Source organism: Ceratotherium simum, chromosome 4 (genome assembly GCF_057802395.1).
Source record: "Ceratotherium simum simum isolate JZ-2026a chromosome 4, ASM5780239v1, whole genome shotgun sequence".
Classification (NCBI taxonomy): domain Eukaryota; kingdom Metazoa; phylum Chordata; class Mammalia; order Perissodactyla; family Rhinocerotidae; genus Ceratotherium; species Ceratotherium simum.
Window position 1 is genome coordinate 93,394,771 of NC_141903.1, and position 19,190 is coordinate 93,413,960.

At 43.6% G+C, this 19,190-nt stretch overlaps 1 protein-coding gene across 4 annotated transcripts in view; it reads right to left on the bottom strand.

Moving 5' to 3' along the window:
- OCLN (occludin) overlaps nt 1-19,190 on the bottom strand; it is a 51,014-nt gene continuing 31,824 nt past the window's right edge. For all 4 annotated transcript variants that reach the window (XM_014779709.2, XM_087430225.1, XM_087430227.1 and 1 more), the window contains exons 5-9: nt 15,694-15,839; nt 8,762-8,977; nt 6,760-6,931; nt 3,953-3,994; nt 1-2,486 (exon numbers count right to left, since the gene is read on the bottom strand). In XM_014779709.2, the coding sequence (XP_014635195.1) occupies nt 2,385-2,486; nt 3,953-3,994; nt 6,760-6,931; nt 8,762-8,977; nt 15,694-15,839 (678 nt within the window). In that variant the 3' untranslated portion in view covers nt 1-2,384. The remainder of the gene's footprint in view (nt 2,487-3,952; nt 3,995-6,759; nt 6,932-8,761; nt 8,978-15,693; nt 15,840-19,190) is intronic.

The window sequence follows — 19,190 nt, forward strand, 5'->3', positions numbered from 1 at the left end:
TAGTAATAGACAAATTTATTTCAAAAAATACAAAGTATATATGACAAAACTAATACCTGTTATTTCTGGGTGGTGGGTACATGTATGTTTACAGTTTTCCATATTTAAATTTTTCAAAATAGAGAAATAAAAAATATGGATCTTATCTACTTTTAATACAGAATCACACATGTAAAGGGACTCACTTTATGCAGAGAACCTTTATCAGATGGACCACATGCTTCCACAAAATCTTTGGAACAATGGTTTATAGCAGAAAGCAGAATGTAGACATAAGAATCACAGGTCAGAGATGAAAGAGACCTCTCAAATCTAATCTAAACCTCTTATTTTTCAGACTAGAAAACTACCTGAGTGTCTTGTCAAAGTTACATACAACTAGTTAATGCCAACCCCAACAGAAACACTCTGATCCTGGCTCCTGAAGTGGCCTTTAGTGTAAGTACCACATTCGAAAAATGATTTTATTTCAAAGTCCAATTTTATGGCACAATTTTACAACACAAACTCGTGCTATTTGATGTTTGCATCCACTGAATTGTTTTGTTTTGTCAGAAGACTGGCAAGCTTGCCTTCGTAAACTAAGTACACTGACTTCTAAGAACAAAGAGTTTATATGTTAACACACATAAAAGTCAGTCAAGGGCCAGCCCAGTGGCATAGTGGTTAAGTTCTCGCGCTTGGCTTCAGCGGCCTGAGGTCCACGGGTTCGGATCCTGGGCTCGGACTCTGAGGTCCACGGGTTCGGATCCTGGGCTCGGACTCACGCACCACTCATCAAACCACGCTGTGGTGACGTCCCACATACAAAATAGAGGAGGATGGGCACAGATGTTAACTCAGTGACAATCTTCCTCACACACACACACACAAAAATCAGTTAAGTTGCGCAAGAGTCCTTACCATTTGGTGTGAATTCAAAAGGTATGAAAAGCATAAACTATTCATTATCTTTTGTAGTGTGTATAGCACATGGAAATTAAGAATTTCTTCAATTTGAAAAAATGAATCAATGTTATAATGGAAACATTTGAAAAATGTTCCAAATGTATCTTTGGAAAATGATTCAGACTTGTATATAAAAACTATATACATAAATGCTGAATTGCATAACAGTGATTAATTTAAAGAGTGTTCTTCAAAAATTTTCAGATAAAGAGCTCTAAACTGGGGGATAATCACATCAACTTGGCTACCAGCCACATGCCCGATGTTATCAGCTAATTTTACTTAACTAATGAAAATCTGAATTAAAAAAAAAGTGCTGAGACTGAAGGGCACCATTTGAAGTACTTTGGTGTTTCGTGGTATTTCGTTCCATTTCCAGACCCATCGGCCTTCTTATAGCCAAAGGGCCGGGACTCTGGCAGCCAGCACAGCACCCAGGATGGTTGAGAACAGCAGCAGACACAACTGCTGAGTGTAGTTTCCACAGCTTACTATGAACAGCACTAATGACGTCAAACAGGTATATTATAGGAAGAAAAAACCAGGTTTAATGCCATATAAAATATGTACAGAACTTGAACATTCTTGTGAGATATAGTTCAAGTCACAGTTGAATTATAAATGTAATCAGATACTCTCATACAATGAAAAAGCCTAGTTGGTTAAGAAAAAAATGCACGTAAACCATAAAAGATGAGAAAGTATTTAAAAATACACAAAATTCTAACAGTAGGTTTAAATTTTGATTTAAAAAGTAAATATGTATTTACAATCTTTAAATTTCACAATTTGTTACTTTTACATGATCTTTTCCCAGGATAACACAAAACAACAAAAAGCTCTTTTAACCATTTATACACAGAAAAAAATCAATAGGGAGGTTGATAGAATACAGTGTTGTAGTAGCTAAAATACAGAAGGCCAGGGTCTTATGAGTGGGGTCACGGAACAGACTTGACCCAAACTGGCATGCTGGCCGACCAGCAGTTTCAGTTCAGAAACTTCACTGCAGGGCTGTCTCCTTATCTAACAGGAATGATTATAAATACCAGTTATCAGAAAGGAGGAGGCAGGGGGATTAAATGAGATCATCCATGAGAACTAAGGAGCACTAGGGATGAAGACGTGACCACCCAGGGCATGAATTTCACAGCACAGTTCACTCCAGGACCTTCCTCAAAGGGTTAAAAACCTCCAACAACAGTTAGCTCTTAATACAAGAACCAGTGTTTACAGCATAAAATCCTTAATTGGAGTGTTCAGCCCAGGTGGTTATCAAAAGCTATTTACAAATGCTTCAATACTGATGATATTAAAGCTACCAAACTCTAATGATCCAAAGGTCTGGCCTCCTGGTCACAGTACAGAGTCACCTGCCTCTGACAGCACTGCAGATGCCTGCTGAGTCTCAGTCTTGCACAGTGTGGCATCTCCTCCTAGGTCTTCCGTCTGTCATAATCCCCAACCATCTTCTTGATGTGTGACAATTTGCTCTTCAACTGCTTGCAGTAATTCCTCTTACTTGTGTAATCTGCAGACTAGAAAGGAAAAGAAATGAACCAGGTAAATTTAACAAAATAAAACCAGTTATGTGTTAGCTGCTGGGAAGGCAGAGGTGAACAGAAAAAGGGGAATATTAGTCAAACGGAATTGTTGGGGGTGTTATGTGGAGTAAAACAGGTGGCAGGATCTCTAACCACATGGGCAGCTGATTCACTTTGCTCAATCAGATCTTCTAACGTGGGTTTTACAAAGGATACATTCACTGCTAATGATTTGTAAAGTCACCAAGAAAACGTATTGGCCTTTCTGCAAATACATCATCTAAAAAAAATCAGTAAAACAAGAAACTGGTGATATGTGTTGACCTGGGAAAGGGAACTGGGTGAATGGGGACGGGACAGGAAATGTTACTATACGTCCTTTTAAACTCTTGCTTTTAAAATCATGATGTTTTGCAATTTAAAACAATTCAATATAAAATCTTTTAAAAACAAAAAGTGTTTTAAGTCCATAAAGACTGATGATGCCAGGGGCCCGCCCTATGGCGTAGCGGTTCAGTGAGCGCTCCACTGCTGGTGGCCCAGGTTTGGATCCCGGGCGCACACCGAGGCACCTCTTGGCAGGCTATGCTGTGGTGGCATCACACATAAAGTGGAGGAAGATGGGCACAGATGTTAGCCCAGGGCCAGTCTTCCTCAGCAAAAAGAGGAGGATTGGCATGGATGTTAGCTCAGAGCTGATCTTCCTCACACACACAAAAAAAGACTGATGATGCCAAGTATTGGCAAGGACAAGGAGCAACAAGAACCTACACTGCCTGGTGGGAAGCAAACCACAAACCAGGAAAGCTGTCTGAGGGCACCAACCCAAGGCTGGATGCACATGTGCCTGGTGACCCTGCAACTTCACTCCTAAGTGTAAACCTAACAGACATGTGCACGGGCGCACAGACACCCACAAACATGAACCACAGCTACACGTCAAGACACGAACGGATCTCACAAACATAATACTAAGCAAAGAAACCACACTCTAAACACACTCTGCAGGACTCCATTGATATCAAGTTCAGAGGAGGCACAACTACTCGATGATGTCAGAACCAAGGACGTCAGAACTCAGGCACCTCTGGGTGAGTGTGAAAATGGAACGGAGTGCAAGGGCAACCAGGACACGGCCTCTCGGTCTGCGTGCCCGCAAAGGTGTGTGGCTACTCTGTGGACGTTTACCAAGCTGTACACTTAGGATCTGTCCACTTTTCTGTATCTACGTTTCAACTTAGGAAAAAAAAGGAAAAAAAAAATCAGTATTGGTTGTAGCTGCAAACAACTGAAATGAAGGTTCCAACTTCTCAGTTACAGTTCTCATCTTGCAGTTTAGGGCCTTCTGTCTATAATCAGCACATGTGTGACAAGGTGTTCGTAGTCATTCTAAAGTGTAAACGAAAAACATGTAACTAGAAAAGTTCCTCCTAAAAGAGTCTTACAGTCCAAATACTTACTCCTTTTACTTGCTTCAGTCTGTTGTATTCATCAGCAGCAGCCTGTTAATGAGAACAAAGGAATATGTTTAGTGGAGCATTTTCTCTTTCAAAAATAACATTCCTGATGTTATATTTTGGAGCTAAAAATGCCAGCTTATGACAAAAATACAAGGAATTAAAAAAAAGAAGTCTTATTTATTTATTTTTTTTGTGAGGAAGATCAGCCCTGAGCTAACATCCGATGCCAATCCTCCTCTTTTTTTGCTGAGGAAGATTGGCCCTGGGCTAACATTCGTGCCCATCTTCCTCTACTTTATATGGGACGCCGCCACAGCATGGCTTGACAAGTGGTGCCTGCCCGGGATTCGAACCTGCGAATCCCGGGCCGCCGAAGTGGAACATGTGCACTTAACTGCTGCACCACGAGGCCGGCCCCCCAAAAAAAGAAGTCTTAAAGCTCTTAACACTGCTATGGTCAGCAGGAGGGCCTGAAGGAATCCAGTAAAAAGACACTGATGGCGTTAAGACGTTTCTCACATTCTATTCACACAGGCCTGTACCTGCTGTTCTGCTCTCCCCGGGCCAGCTCACGTGCCTGCTCACACCACAGAAGTCTTGTCAAGCACAGCCCTGACCAGGTTGTGTCATTAGAAAACCGGTCTGAGCTCCCCATTAACTTCTCTACTAATCTAGTCTCCTACCCTTGCCAGTCTCAGTGCCCGTCATTTGCAATCCTTTAAGAAACGAAGCATGCTGATGCTTCCGGGTTTCTACCACGTTCTCCTTATGGAGAACTCGTGCATCCATCCCCCTCCTGTCTGGAGAATTCATAGTGGTCACCTCGTGATCTCCCAGTGGAGCCTGCCCTACACTCTCCAGGCCCTCAGCGGACTTCATTCCTTTGGGGGACAAGTTCAAGGACACAAGAACGATCAATAAAATGCAGATCACCTCAATTAAAAATGGCAAAAGGTATTTAATAAAATGAATATGAAGTGATGAAAAAAGTTTCATTACTAATATCTAAGACACAAGGCAGTAATTTTTCAGGCACAAAATGTTAGTGAGATGTGGGTCAAACGAGCCCTCCAGAGCATGACCAGCAGGAATGCAGTTGGCATAATCTTTCCAGAGGGCAGCTTTGCAACAAAAGTTTAAATGTACATAACGTCTGACTCAGATAGTTCACATTCTGGAATTTGTTCTGGCAAGATAAGCAGACAGGGCACAAAGATGGAGAGGTTCACAGTGTGTTACTGGGGGAGGTGTGTGTGGCGGAGAGACATACCTCAGAGTCACCCTCTATGAAAGGAACTTGAAGTAAATTACGGTGCAACCATAGAAATGAAAATTCTGTAGCTATTTTTTAACACATAAAAATATTTTTTCAGTGAGTAGATCTTTGTTATTGACATGAATCGAAACCATAAACTACTGTTGAGTAAAAAAGCAGGATATAAGAAGTACCAGAAAGTACTGAAAAAGAAACTCCCCCACAATGATGGGGGTCGACACAGGAGGCAACTGAAGCAGTTCCCAATGGTCAACACTGTGACAATTCGAGCAACAAAATAAAGCAGCCTCAGATTATAACCCACAATATAAAACAGATACCCATGAATCCATACTGACGTCCAAGATTGACTAAATAAATAAATACACGGCAGGAAGTGACAGGTTTCCCATGCAGAAGAATTCCAAACCATCTGTGCAGGTCCACTGCCTTTAAAGAGCTGGAGCATAACTCCCCACCCCTAAGTGTCATCCGTGCATCCTGACCTCCTTCCAAAGAGTGCAGCATGGAAAGAGGAGTTAAACGTAAGAGAGCAGGGGCTGGCCTGGTGGCATAGTGGTTAAGCTCACGCACTCTGCTTCAGTGGCCCGGGGATCACAGTTTCAGATCCCGGGTGTGGACCTACATACTGCTCATCAAGCCATGCTGTGGTGGCGTCCCATATAAAGTAGAGGAAGAGGGGCACAGATGCTAGCCCAGGGCTAATCTTCCTCACCAAAAAAATAAATAATAAAATAAAATAAAAGAGTAACTTTACCTGGACAAACACTACCTCAGCAGATGATGAAGGAAAAAAAAACCATAAACTACTACTGAATAAAAAAGCAGGAAGGATAAAAGTAAAACATATGATTCCGTGTGGAAGACTCAGTATGTCCAGGTGCACACCTACATGGAGGCGACAGCTTAACAACTAATATTTTGGTGACAACCGAGTGGTAGAATTTAAGGAAATTTACTTTTCTGTATGCAATTCTGTACTGTTTGAATTTTTTTTTTTTTTTGTGAGGAAGATCGGCCCTGAGCTAACATCTGCCCATCCTCCTCTTTTTGCTGAGGAAGACCGGCCCTGGGCTAACATCCATGCCCATCTTCCTCCACTTTATATGGGACGCCGCCACAGCATGGCTCGACAAGCGGTGCGTCGGTGCGTGCCCAGGATCTGAACCGGCGAACTCTGGGCTGCCACAGCGGAGCGCGCGCACTTAACTGCTCGCGCCACCGGGCTGGCCCCTGTTTGAATTTTTTACAGAAAGAATGAACTGTGTTTATAAATAGAACAAGTAATATAACTATTTTCTTTTAAATAGGAAGGGACGTATGTACATAGACTATTGCTTTGTAATTGTTAATTACATTAGTACACTCTTCAGTTTGGAAAGATGTTCATCCAAGACTCGATTTCAATTATTCTTCAACGAAATTAAGTCTGATAATTACCAGCAAATTTGTACCAACATTAGTATAAAGGATACTGTATCTCCAATGAGTAGAATTACACGTAACCTATAATCATCAGGTTTGAACTTACCATGTACTCGGTGCTTTCTTCTCTATAGTCATCCAGTTCTTTATCCAGACGAGAGAGCTCTCTGTTGATCTCGTCGAGTTCTGCTTGTAAGCTCTTGTACTCCTGCAGGCAAGTGTCAAAACTTCTCTTGTAGAGTTGTCTTTGTTGATCTGAAGTGATAGGTGGATATTCCCTAAAAATTGAGCAGAAAATGACTACTTATATATCCCTAGCAGACATAAAATCCAGTGTTTCTTCCTCAAAGATAACAAAGCTGGTGGGAAGTGAAAATGACATTCTCCTGTCTTCTTTCTGTTGCTTATGGGCACAGGTAGGTGCGGTGCAAACAAATTCTCTTAAGAACGATTACATTTAATACATCACTGCTCATGTTTTTAAAAAAACTATGCCTCCATAATTTTTAGAAATAAAGTTGAAAATCATTTATGAAACTTAACGTTCAAGTCATAGGAACTCGTTTACTCTGAATATACAACACCACATGGTAATGGAATACTTATGTTTAAAGTCTTAAAACTGGAATTCTGGACACAAAGCGTGTTTTCGTCACTGCAGTGGCAGAGCAGCTGAGTGGCGGCCGGCTTTTCTGCTACCACCTACAGTTTTCAGACTGTTTGGGGTATTTGTTTTTGGTCTTTGTCTTGTTTTTTCTAAATGGACATAGCTATTTTCACTCCTTTGATTATAATGGTAGATATTAAAATGCATGTGTATAAAAATGCATGCTCATTGTAAAAATAATCTGGCAATGCATTAAACTATGAAGAACCCCTGAAATTCTAACTTGTATCTCTCAATATACCAGCTTATTCTTTACATATGAGGGTGATGCTATTAAGCCATAATCCTCCGAGGAAATACTCTGAATTGTTTCACAGGACTAAGGAACTTCACAGCAATATGGAATTCCAAATTTTATTTTATTTTTTTATTTTTTTAAAAATTTTATTTATTTATTTTTTCCCCCAAAGCCCCAGTAGATAGTTGTACATCATAGTTGCACATCCTTCCAGTTGCTGTATGTGGGACGCGGCCTCAGCATGGCCAGAGAAACGGTGCGTTGGTGCACGCCCAGGATCTGAACCCGGGCCGCCAGCAGCGGATGGTGCGCACTTAACCGCTAAGCCACAGGGCCGGCCCCGGAATTCCAAATTTTAGATCTAAGTCAGACTAATACCTTCATTTTACTGAGGGGAAAAAAATTAAGTGATTTGCTCAAAAGGGAAACGAGAACTCAGGATTCCTAAAAGTTTTCATTTAAATGTTCCATGATACAAGTTAGGCAAATATTTTACAGATAGATGGCTGAACTAGAAAAAACTCTTCGGGGAGAAGGGGAAGATGAGGGGAACCACCAGCGAGTAGGGACTTCAAGATACAAGTGTCGCACCCCCTCCCACCTTCTTGACAAGCAATGTTCTGATGAACCCCCATTCACACTGCAAATGTCTGAGCTGTGTCCTGGCCCTCAGAAGACGTGTGCAGAGGAGGCCGAACATCAAACACGAGTACGGTGATGGCCATGGAGCCACAGAACCACCACCGGGGCCGGAACATGGACTGTTAACTTGGTTGTTTACAACACCATTTGCCAAAGTCTTTTGTATTAAACTTTAAAAAGAATCTCGGGTCTCATCGTGAAAGCTTAATGTTCAAGTAAATGCCCAAGGAAAGCCACAGCCCTGCTCTGGGGATTTTATCATCAGTGAACAAAGCTCCTCTACACTTGCATCTTCGACTGCTGGTAAAGTAAGAGCTCTGGTGAGGTTTATCAGCCATTTTGGGGACAGTGGATATGTTTTTAAGACGTGGTTACAGCCAAACATATCCCTTCACGTCACCCTTTATTACGAAAGCACACTAAGGAAAAAACTAACAGAAACTGTCTCCAGTCCTGGTTGGCAAAGAATGAAGCCACCCCCCCAGCTCAGGAGCAACCCCCCCGCCTGGCTGGCCACCCTGATCATCAGGCGCGGGGTCCCGGCAGGCGGGGCGGGACTACCTGACCCAGTCCTCCTCCAGCTCGTCGCATGACTCGCCGCCCGTTGTGTAGTCCGTTTCGTAGTGGTCCTGCTCTGGCCTCTTTGGCCGCCCGGCTCTGCCCTTCGTGGGCGCCCTCTTGGAGGGAGTTTCGAAGTTACCGCTGCTGCTGTAACGAGGCTGCCTGACGTCGTCCACAGCTGAAGTCACCGGAAGCTCCTGAACCACTTCGGGCACCCTAATAAAACAGAGACCATCTGTCAGTGACCACTGGGGACACTACAGCCCGGGGCCGGAGCTACGTAAGCACGGGGACACCCACGCAGAGGGGCAGTCACCGAGCAGGTCACAGGCTCGACCCAGAGCAGATCTGGTTTCCCGAGTTCAGTTCAGCACCAGCTCAGAGCCTCTGACACAGTAAGGGTGATACTGGCCCTGATATCAGTTCCCCTCCATTAAACCCAGCATATATGGGGTTAAAACCAAAGGCACTCGTCCTCTTTCCCTGCTTCTCTAAGTTACATTCATGTGTAGATATTAGTGTTTTTTGTATCCCTGAACTTCACTGGGCAGATAGAAGTTACTAATTGTTAAAAGCCTAGGTGGCCTCAAGCTGGGCTCACACTGATGTTTTGGCTAACTACCAGTTCTTGAGGTTTGTTACAGGGAAACTGATATCAAGAAACTAAAGCTTCTCAGACCTCAACTCTGTGGCTTCCTGGATCCACCATCCACCACAGAGACAAAGACAGCTGAAGGACACCCACCTGCATTCCCTTATCTGCCATCTGCCAGCAGCCTCACAAGGCCAAAGGCAGGCTGGTGGGAAAGCGCCGACCAGCAAGGCCACAGGCTCCCCTTCTCTACCAGCAGCCACATTCCTCCTCACAACTTTTAAAACCCCTTTGCCTCCCAACTTTCGGGGAGACGGGACAAATTCGAGAGCTGTCGTCTCCTGGCTGATGTCACCCAAAATAAAAACTCTTTCCTTGCCATAAGCCTGGCGTTCTAATTTTATTTGGCCCCTCTTGTGTGGCGGGTAAAGAACCTGGGTATGTATCCGGTAACAAGGGGAGTCCACGTGTGAGCCTTCCAAGTAACAAGGACCTAACATCTCACTGTCGGAAGTGCTGGCTAATCTGAAAGAGGTGTTACCGGCCCTGTGCCAGGGACTTTCTCCACAGGGTGTCAGGACACAAGGACCACAAGTCTTTCCCACAGGTTCTTCCAGTCCCGTGGAATGCTGAGCGGTGAGGAGGAATGCACACACATACCTACCTTTGGAAGCTGACCCGCACAGATAAGCTCTCTGTAATACTAAATTTAGACTCCTACATAGCAATTCTCTTTTCTTTTCAAGATTCTCTTGATTCTTTCTTTTCTTGCAAAACTAAAAAAACAAAAAATTTAAACTAAAAACATAAAATGCAAAAAACTAAAAAGCTTTATATTGTAATAGACTAAAGAGCACACTAAGACTTCTTTTCAAAATTGCTATGTTAATCCTGAAGCCACATAGAATGAATGGAAGGGAAAATCATTACACTTATTTTTCTAATGCAATTATTGAATATTGCATCCTATTTCTAATTGCATACAATGTTCCTGCCACAAGCATGAAAACAAAGCCTAACACGAAATAAAATACCGAGCTGTGTCGATTGTTAACTACTCTGAGTAACAGGAATGCAAAGCTTAACCATCCCCAGTAGCAGAGCTGGAGAAGGACGAGAAACGACAGGAAAGAAGATGAAGAAATCGCTGAGACGTCCCAACACAGCCTATATTCAAATCAACTATTAAAATGCCTGAAGATTTTTTTCTTATTGCTTTCAACCTATAGAAACCGTCATCTTGAGCTTTCTCTGTTTACTCTGTTTCCTAGGTGATCCAGAACTGCTTGATTCTAACTGCTGTCCAAGTCTTAGATTTTAATCACACTTATTAATGTCCTGTAGACTCCTTAAGCTTCAGGAGGTGTGTGTAGTTCGGGGGGGTATTTATTTCTTCTTTCTAAATTTATTCAGGTCAACGTGGCTTTGTGTGCTGTTAATGTTACTTCTAAAAAAGGGAGAACGTGACTTTCTCAGTGAGTCAATGATTAGCAAGTTCCTAGACACTCTGCCAAAACCACCAGGTACTATGCTTCTCGCCCTGAAGTGGCAAACCAACCTTCAGAATGCAGTGGGTTTATCTGAGGGGGTGGGGGCCAGAAGGGAGGAAGCTGAAGGGCAAAAGAATTCAGGAAAAAACCAAAACCCACTAAAGCTGGCCTCCTCCCATCCTTGTATCTTAGATACTGATACCAGAAATCTTTACCTTGGAAGGTTTCCACCTCCCGTCTTCCTACACCTTTCAGACACTGAAAGATACAGCATGGAAGCTAAAACCAACATGCTTGGCAAGGACAGCATGCAAATGTAAGAGTTTGGGAAAACGTGTGCTCTCAATCATCTTCAAACCCACTTTTAGGTACAAGTCCTATTAGGTCAAAATCTGCCCAACCCACAAGAGGTAACCAGCATCTACTCTCCTCAGGCTCCAGCTCTGGCTCCCAGGGCCGGAAGTCACCCTTTTGTAGCTTTTGAGTTCCTTCTGTTTTATTCATTGGTCTTATCCTGTCTCGCCCTGATTCTGAGTGCAGTAACTGTGCACTTGCTTCCATCTCCGTTAGACTGCATCCTCCATGAGAACATGGACGTGGTATCCCAGGGCACCCGGCCCAGTGCTGTGACCACAGCAGGTGTTCCAGGTAATTCCTGAACTGAAAACACATTCACGGGAATCCTCTTTTCTGACGACACCCAGTATTGGTGAGGGAAGAGAAATAATGCATGATCAACATCAGCGTCTGACTCTCAGACTGATGGCCATTATGCACATGGTTTCAGAACTGCCACCATTATTGTGGGGAACAGCCAAGCCTTGCCAACCAGAGAACTCCATCTTCCTGGCCTTGGGGATGACAATGACCCAAAAAGGGCCAATCAGAATCTTTCCAATAGATTTGATACGTAAGCTTTGAGAAAGGAAATTCCACTTTCTGAATCCTGGGCTGGAATATCAGTGCAGCATGGGGAATGTGGATAACCATCCTGCTACAGCAGAAGCTATACTGAGAATAAAGCCAACACAACAACAAGAGCTCTGATATCATCTGAGTCCCTGGATCATGCCATGCCTGAAGTCAGACCACTCCTGGGCCAGTGAATTCCTACAACTTGTGTAAAAGCCCTAACAGATTATCTTACGGCCTATTTACTGGAACCAAACAATGGTCTCATTTGGCACTCTAAGGTGTCAGCCAACATTCAGTTTCCTTGATTTATAAAGGTTAATTCACCCTGGGTGGGGACGGGATAGCACAGAGTGTGCCTAACAGGGCTTCCCAAATTCACTTAGGGTGGAGAAGCAACCATTTTTAGCTCAGTTCTGGTGTCTCCTACTCCAGGATTAATTCTAACTGCCTTGAAATTCTAAGGCGTAGGACACTACGACGAGTAGAAGGAGCCAGACATGAGAGCAACTACCACACGACTCCATCTTACAGGAACTCTGGCAGCAAGCTAGACCAACAGAGGCCGACAGGCATCAACATTGTGGGGGGGGGGCGGGGTGGGGACCCATGGAGAAAGGGCACAAGAGGACCTTTTGGGCTGCCTGAAATGTCTCTCGGTGTGGTGGTGGGGACTCAGCGTTTACAGGTGTGAAAACTCATCGAGCTGTATACTCAAGACTAGTGCTCTTTACTGAATGTATGTCATGCTTCGGGGGAAAAAATCCTTGTACTGAGGTACCTCCTCCTCAAGGCGGCCCTCAGACCACACTCTCCTCCTAATTCCTCTCTATCCACTACAGTAACCAGGAGGAGAGGTGCTCGTGGGCCAGCAGGCTCCTGGAGGAAGGCCAGGCTACGATTAATGGGCATCGTGCCCAGTCCAGCTGGGTGTACCCTGAACCCCCACGGCACTCAGTCGTCTGCTGTGCACAACATGTGACAACTTCTACTACTCCCCAGAGGCCACACGTCCCTTCTACCCCTACCGAACACATTAGGTGCCATGGGAGATACTGTCACATTCGTACCCCTCAGCACCACCCCATTCTCTCCTTCTTCTGGGTTCTAAAACTGAGCATCACACTTGCATTTTCCACACCTTCTAAAGTTCTGGGGTGCAGGCTGGGAGTATAAACTGGTACAATGCTTGTGGAAGACAGTTTGACCACATCTATCAAAATGAAACATGCAATTTCCTTGAGCCCAGCAATGCTGCTTTTAATATTTTCCCTCCAGATACATTCACAAATGTGCAAAGCGATAAATGTGCAAATTTATTCCCTGTGGTGGTTTGTCATAATAAAAGATTGGGGAAAAGTGTGCACCAATCTGGGACTAATGAAATTATTACAGTATACCCACTGGATGGAATATTACGCAGCCATAAAACAGATCAGTAGACTCTGTATACTAATGTGGACAATCTCCAAGATACACCGCTAACTATGCATTTAATAGGCTAGTATTTCTTGAAAGGAAAAAAATAACCAGTATACATATTTGGCCAGCATATTTACTTATAAATAACCTCTGGAAGGATAGAAGAGAAATTGTTAACACTAGCTGCCTCTAGGAAGAGGAATTAGGAAGCTGGGGACCAACGGTATCCTTCTGTCCTTTTTAAATTTTACATTAGCAATATACTGGCTTATTCAAGAATAAGTAAGATTTTTAAATTGTCCCAAATCAATCTGTGAAAATACCTTGGTTTTCGTGAAAAGGGACAGCACGTGGGAAGGCTGTGTGAGCATGCAGGACTTACGATTAATTCAGAGGTGCAGCTGGTCACGAGATGCGGTACAGACACTTACCTTGTATGCGTGAGTCGTGCAAATCATAGCCTGAATGTTCACAAGGACTGCATCTCTACTGTGCACCTTTGCCCCTAAAAGCCTCATGCACTTTGGTTTTTATCAAAATCCACAGAGAAGAACAACAGAGAAAATGCTGTTCCTCCAAATCATTCACCACTGAAATGACACAAGGTCGCTTCTGAAGACCAAAACAAGTCTGTCTCCAAGCTCCACTCAGGGTAATAACAAAACCTGTTGTCCCCAAACCGATTCCATAATACACTCCCCTGCTGGTGTCATCCTACGGGCTCCAGGCGCCCAAACTCCAGTGCACTCAGAGGGGATCTCTGGATAAAACTGGGCCCATGAAACGGGGGCGGGGGTGGAGACAGAACTTTGAAGCAACCAGAAATTTTTCAGTAGATACACCTTTAACTCTGAACCATCAACTAGCTAAAGGGAAGCTTTATTTTTTTGGTCTACAAAGGAATTTGGAGTTCTAGAATTATATATAAGAACACTAATTTATCATTCTTAGGCAAAAATTACATCCAATCCTTAACAATCTCTCCAGCATCCTTCTCTCACTAGTCATCAGGTTGAATTAGAATCTGCTTTAGGTTAAACTAAAACCTCAATGGGGATACCATTTCAATAACCATAATGGCACCTCCTCTCGGCCAGAAACTCACTGCCAGGTTTTTTCACACAACATGTAGAACAAAACCTAGAGGCTTTATCAGTTTCACGCCCCCTGTCATATGTACAGCAAATGAGATCTCAGAATTCCTGGATTCAGATGAAGTCTTCTAGTTTATAATTTATTTATTTATTTATTCCCCCAAAGCCCCAGTAGATAGTTGTATGTCATAGCTGCACATCCTTCTAGCTGTTGTATGTGGGACACGGCCTCAGCATAGCTGGAGAAGTGGTGCGTCGATGCGCGCCCAGGATCCGAACCCGCTGCCAGCAGCAGAGCGCGCACTTAACCGCTAAGCCACGGGGCCGGCCCAGTCTTCTAGTTTAATAAAAATGTGTGTGGGTAGGGTTTGACCAGTGAGTGAGTTCCCCCTGCTACTGATGAGATCTAATAATCAGAAGCAAAAGGAAAGACTGAGAACCGCACTGGGCTCTGCTCTGCATCAGTAATGCCCTCCGCTTGCCTGAACTTCAACACCGACACAGGGAAGAGAACCGCCCTCCTGAGTGAAGGCGCCCAGCCTTTCTCTGGTAGATCAGCAAGAGACAAGCAGCACTAGAAGAGGAAGAGGACCCCACCCTCCTCATCTTCCAAGTAGCCCCAGGCCTCCACCTACAAGGCAAAGGTCAGTCTCCAGCCTATGTGCAAACTGGTGGAGACTTTTTTAAGGCAAATGATACTGAAACCTGCAAACAGCCATTGATGATTAAGTAGCTAGGAACTAGTTTTTTTCCTTTTTGCAATTACTGATTGTAGCTTTTAGTTGTTCCCCTGCCCATTGTTAACTGTGCTGTTTAGGCAATATGCTATCTGACTCCCACTAGGTTCCTATAGATAACATCTCCTTGAAGCCTGGGTCACCACAGTAATGGATGTTTTAGCTATTTTTCAAGAATTAGAACCCCTTGTCCACTTCAGGCCAGCTGAGACCACCAACTCATCAACTGGGCCCACGCAGATGTCTGACAAGCGACCTATTGACGTCAAGAGGCTAAAAACTCCACCCTCGGGTCATGCCAACGCCGGCATTTTGTGAACATGCGTCCTATGAAGAGGCATGAAGTCTGACCACGCTTGCGCAGATCAGCAATTACCTCAACTCTCCTCACCTCCAATCATCTATCTTTACACTTCAGACCACCTTGCCCCCCATCCCATAAATATCCCTGAGTCCCTGTTTTTGGGGAAGCGGATTTGAGATTCATTCTCCCGTTTCCACACTTGGCTGCCTTGTGATTAAACCCTCTCTCTCTGCAATCTCGTCGTCTCAGTGTTTGGCTTTCTGGGCAGTGGGCAGAAACGGACCCGGTTTGGTAACAGTACAAAACAGTAACTGAAGTATAAACACGTGCAAATATTCATACGTCAGCCTCATGCTATCAGAAGAGGAAGGTGCCACTTACGGGGTTGATTTGTAGGAAGACTCTGGGTACAGGCGCTTGTCGTTGACTTTCCCATTGGAGGAGTAGGCCGTGGGGCTGTCTACTTGCTCCATGTAGTCAGAAGGGGGAGGAGGCATGTCCTGCGAGCCTGCAGAAACGTTCTTAACCTAAAGAAACAGCCCCAAGAGACACGGTTAGCATTTAGCCTCTAATTTAAAGGGAGACAAAATAGAAGAAACATACCATATGAAAATTATCTAATATTTATTGGGCTCATTAACTATTATTAACCTGTAATGACTGTCCTGTTACTATCAGTGTGAACAGTCAATCAATACTTTTACAAACACAAAACCAATGCTACTGTCAGTTTAACAAATCCAGACTGAGTTACAAGGAAGAAAAAAATCCCCATTACCTGGTTCTCACCCTGATGTGACTGGGTGGAGTAATGAACCATGGTAACTGCTCCACTCCCATTAGGAAGACTCATCTCGCTTTATCTGGGCTGGGTCTGCGTCAGGGCGAGAACTTGGGTTTCTAACAAGTTCTAAGGCAATGCTCACACTGCTGCCTGGGCACCACACTTGGAAAACCACTAATCGAGGACAAAGGACACTGGATCTTCTTATTCCATTCACCCTACATATGGACTGCTAAAACCACAGAAGAAATTACGAAACTCAGACTGATTTCTGCTGTAGTTCTTTAATGAGAGATGTGTTTTTCTAATGGCTCTACTGTCAACAGCCGACACAACAGTCACAACATCGTTGAGGTCTCTACTTTCCTTCTCATTCCATCCTGCTGCAGAAGTGAATCTGTCCTAGGAAATAACAGGCCTTAGAAATTATGCCTTGCTAACACGAAAGGTTTCCCATAGCACCTTTGGGAGGAAAAGTGTAAACAGAAGCAGCAGCCAGATTCCCCACGCTCTGTTTTATTTCACGTAGTAGACCCAACACTCTTAAAATTTCTCCTAAAATTCTCTACATTATTACATATCACTCCGCAATTGATAAAAAATAACTGCTAAAGTTAGATACAACATGGAGTTGTTTCAAAGTAAAGGAATAGAAATAAGGTGTGGGAGGGCCGGCTCTGTGGCTTAGGGGTTAAGTGCGCGCGCTCTGATGCTGGCGGCCCAGGTTCGGATCCCGGGCACGCCCCAAGGCACCACTTCTCCGTCCAACCTGAGGCCGAGTCCCACGTACAGCAACTAGAAGGATGTGAACCTATGACATACAACTATCTACTGGGGCTTTGGGGGGAAAAAAATGAATAAATAAAATCTTTAAAAAAAAAAAAGAAATAAGGTGTGGGAAAAAATTCACAATAACTCCACAAATTATTTCTGTGAAAAAGAGCGACTTTTCAACAATATGGAGGGTGGGCCTGCTTCTGATCACCTGGGCTCTCTCCAGCTCGGCCAACAACCAGTTCCAGAACGCCCCAGTCTCTCATCTTCAAGAAGTGGGGAAAGTACCAACTTCATCAACTTGTTCTGACAGCTAAGTGGGATGACCAGGGTCACGTTTAGCTGAGTGCCTTTGTGAACACAGGAGACTCAGGAGATGCTGGATTCTGGAATTAAAGCCATTGGATCTAAACAAAGAATTTTTACAAGTATTGAAGGTGACACAGACTTCTAATTGGGTTACTCTATTATAAATCCTTGCAGTTAGGTGCAGCATCGACACTGCGTTTCCCTGCAACACACACACTTTGCATCTTGTTTTCCGTTAAGCATTAAACATGCCTGCTCCCTTCCTACCACCACAGTACCACATTCCAGAAGGTATTTACGTACCCGCCCTCGAAGTACATAGAGGCCTTCTTGATTGTTTCGTATTCCCCTGAGTCAGAAAGGGATGGAATCGCTTCCTGCTGAAAGTGGAATTTGGCAGCAACTGGGAAAAGCAGGGAGAAGCTGAGGTTCCCCATGGGGGGCGGGTGGGGCCATCCTGCACTCCCACTGAATTCCTCAGGACTCACACCATCGCCAAGCTTCACAGGCAAATGCCAAGCAAAGCCCTATTCTTTTTTTTTTATTGTGAAATTTTTGTTGTACATTATTGTTTGTCAATCACCATATAAATGCATTCCTCGACCCCTTGTGCCCACCCCCCACCCCACTAGCCCTGGTAACCACCAAACAGTTCTATCTGTCCGTGTGTTGGTTTATCTTCCACATATGAGTGAAATCATGCACTGCTTGTCTTTCTCTTTCTGGCTTATTTCGCTTAACCTAATACCTCCAGGTCCATCCACATTGTTGCAAATGGGACAATTCTGTCTTTTTTTATGGCTGAGTAGTATTCCGTGGTATATATATCCCACATCTTCTTTATCCAATCATCAGTCGAGGGACACTTGGGTTGCTTCTATGTCTTGGCTATAGTGCATAATGCTGCAATGAACATAGGGGTGCATAAGCCTCTTTGGATTGTTGATTTCAGGTTCCTTGGGTAGATACCCAGTAGTGGGACACCTGGATCATAAGGTATTTCTGTTTTTAATTTTTTGAGGAATTTCCATACTGTTTTCCACAGAGACTGTGCCAACTTGCATTCCTACCAGCAGTGGATTAGGGTTCCCATTTCTCCACAGCCTCTCCAACATTTGTTGTTTTTTGTTTTGGTGATTATAGCCATTCTATCAGGTGTAAGATGATATCTTAGTGTGGTTTTGATTTGCATTTCCCTGATGATTAGTGATGTTGAACATCTTTTCATGTGCCTATTTGCCATCTGTATATCTTCTTTGGAGAAGTGTCTGTTCATTTCTTCTGCCCATTTTTTGATCCAGTTTTTTGTTTTTTTGTTGTTCAGTTGTGTGAGTTCTCTATATATTATGGAGATTAATCCCTTGTCAGATATATGGTTCGTAAATATTTTTTCCCAGCTGGTGGGTTGCCTGTTCATTTTGATCCTGGTTTCATCTGCCTTGTACTGATGACTCCCACTTCTTTATTTTTTCTTTTGTTTCCCTTGTCTGAGTAGACATGGAATTTGAGAAGATCCCTTTATGGCCAATGACAAATAGTGTACTGCCTATATTTTCCTCCAGGAGTTTTATAGTTTCAGGTCTCACCTTCAGGTCTTTGATCCATTTTGAGTTAATTTTTGTGAATGGTGAAAGCAGGTGGTCTACTTTCGTTCTTTTGCACATGGCTGTCCAGTTTTCCCAGCACCATTTATTGAAGAGACTTTCCTTTCTCCATTGTATATTCTTAGCTCCTATGTCAAAGATTAGCTGCCCATAGATGTAAGGTTTTATTTCTGGACTTTCAATTCTGTTCCATTGATCTGTGTGTCCGTTTTCGTACCAGTACCATGCTGTTTTAATTACTATCACTTGGTAGTACGTCTTGAAGTCAGGGATTGTGATGCCTCCAGCTTTGTTCTTTTTCTCAGGATTGCTTTAGCTATTCGGGGTCTTCTGTTGCCCCCATATGAATTTTAGGATTCTTTGTTCTATTTCCGTGAAGAATGTCCTTGGGATTCTGATTGGGATTG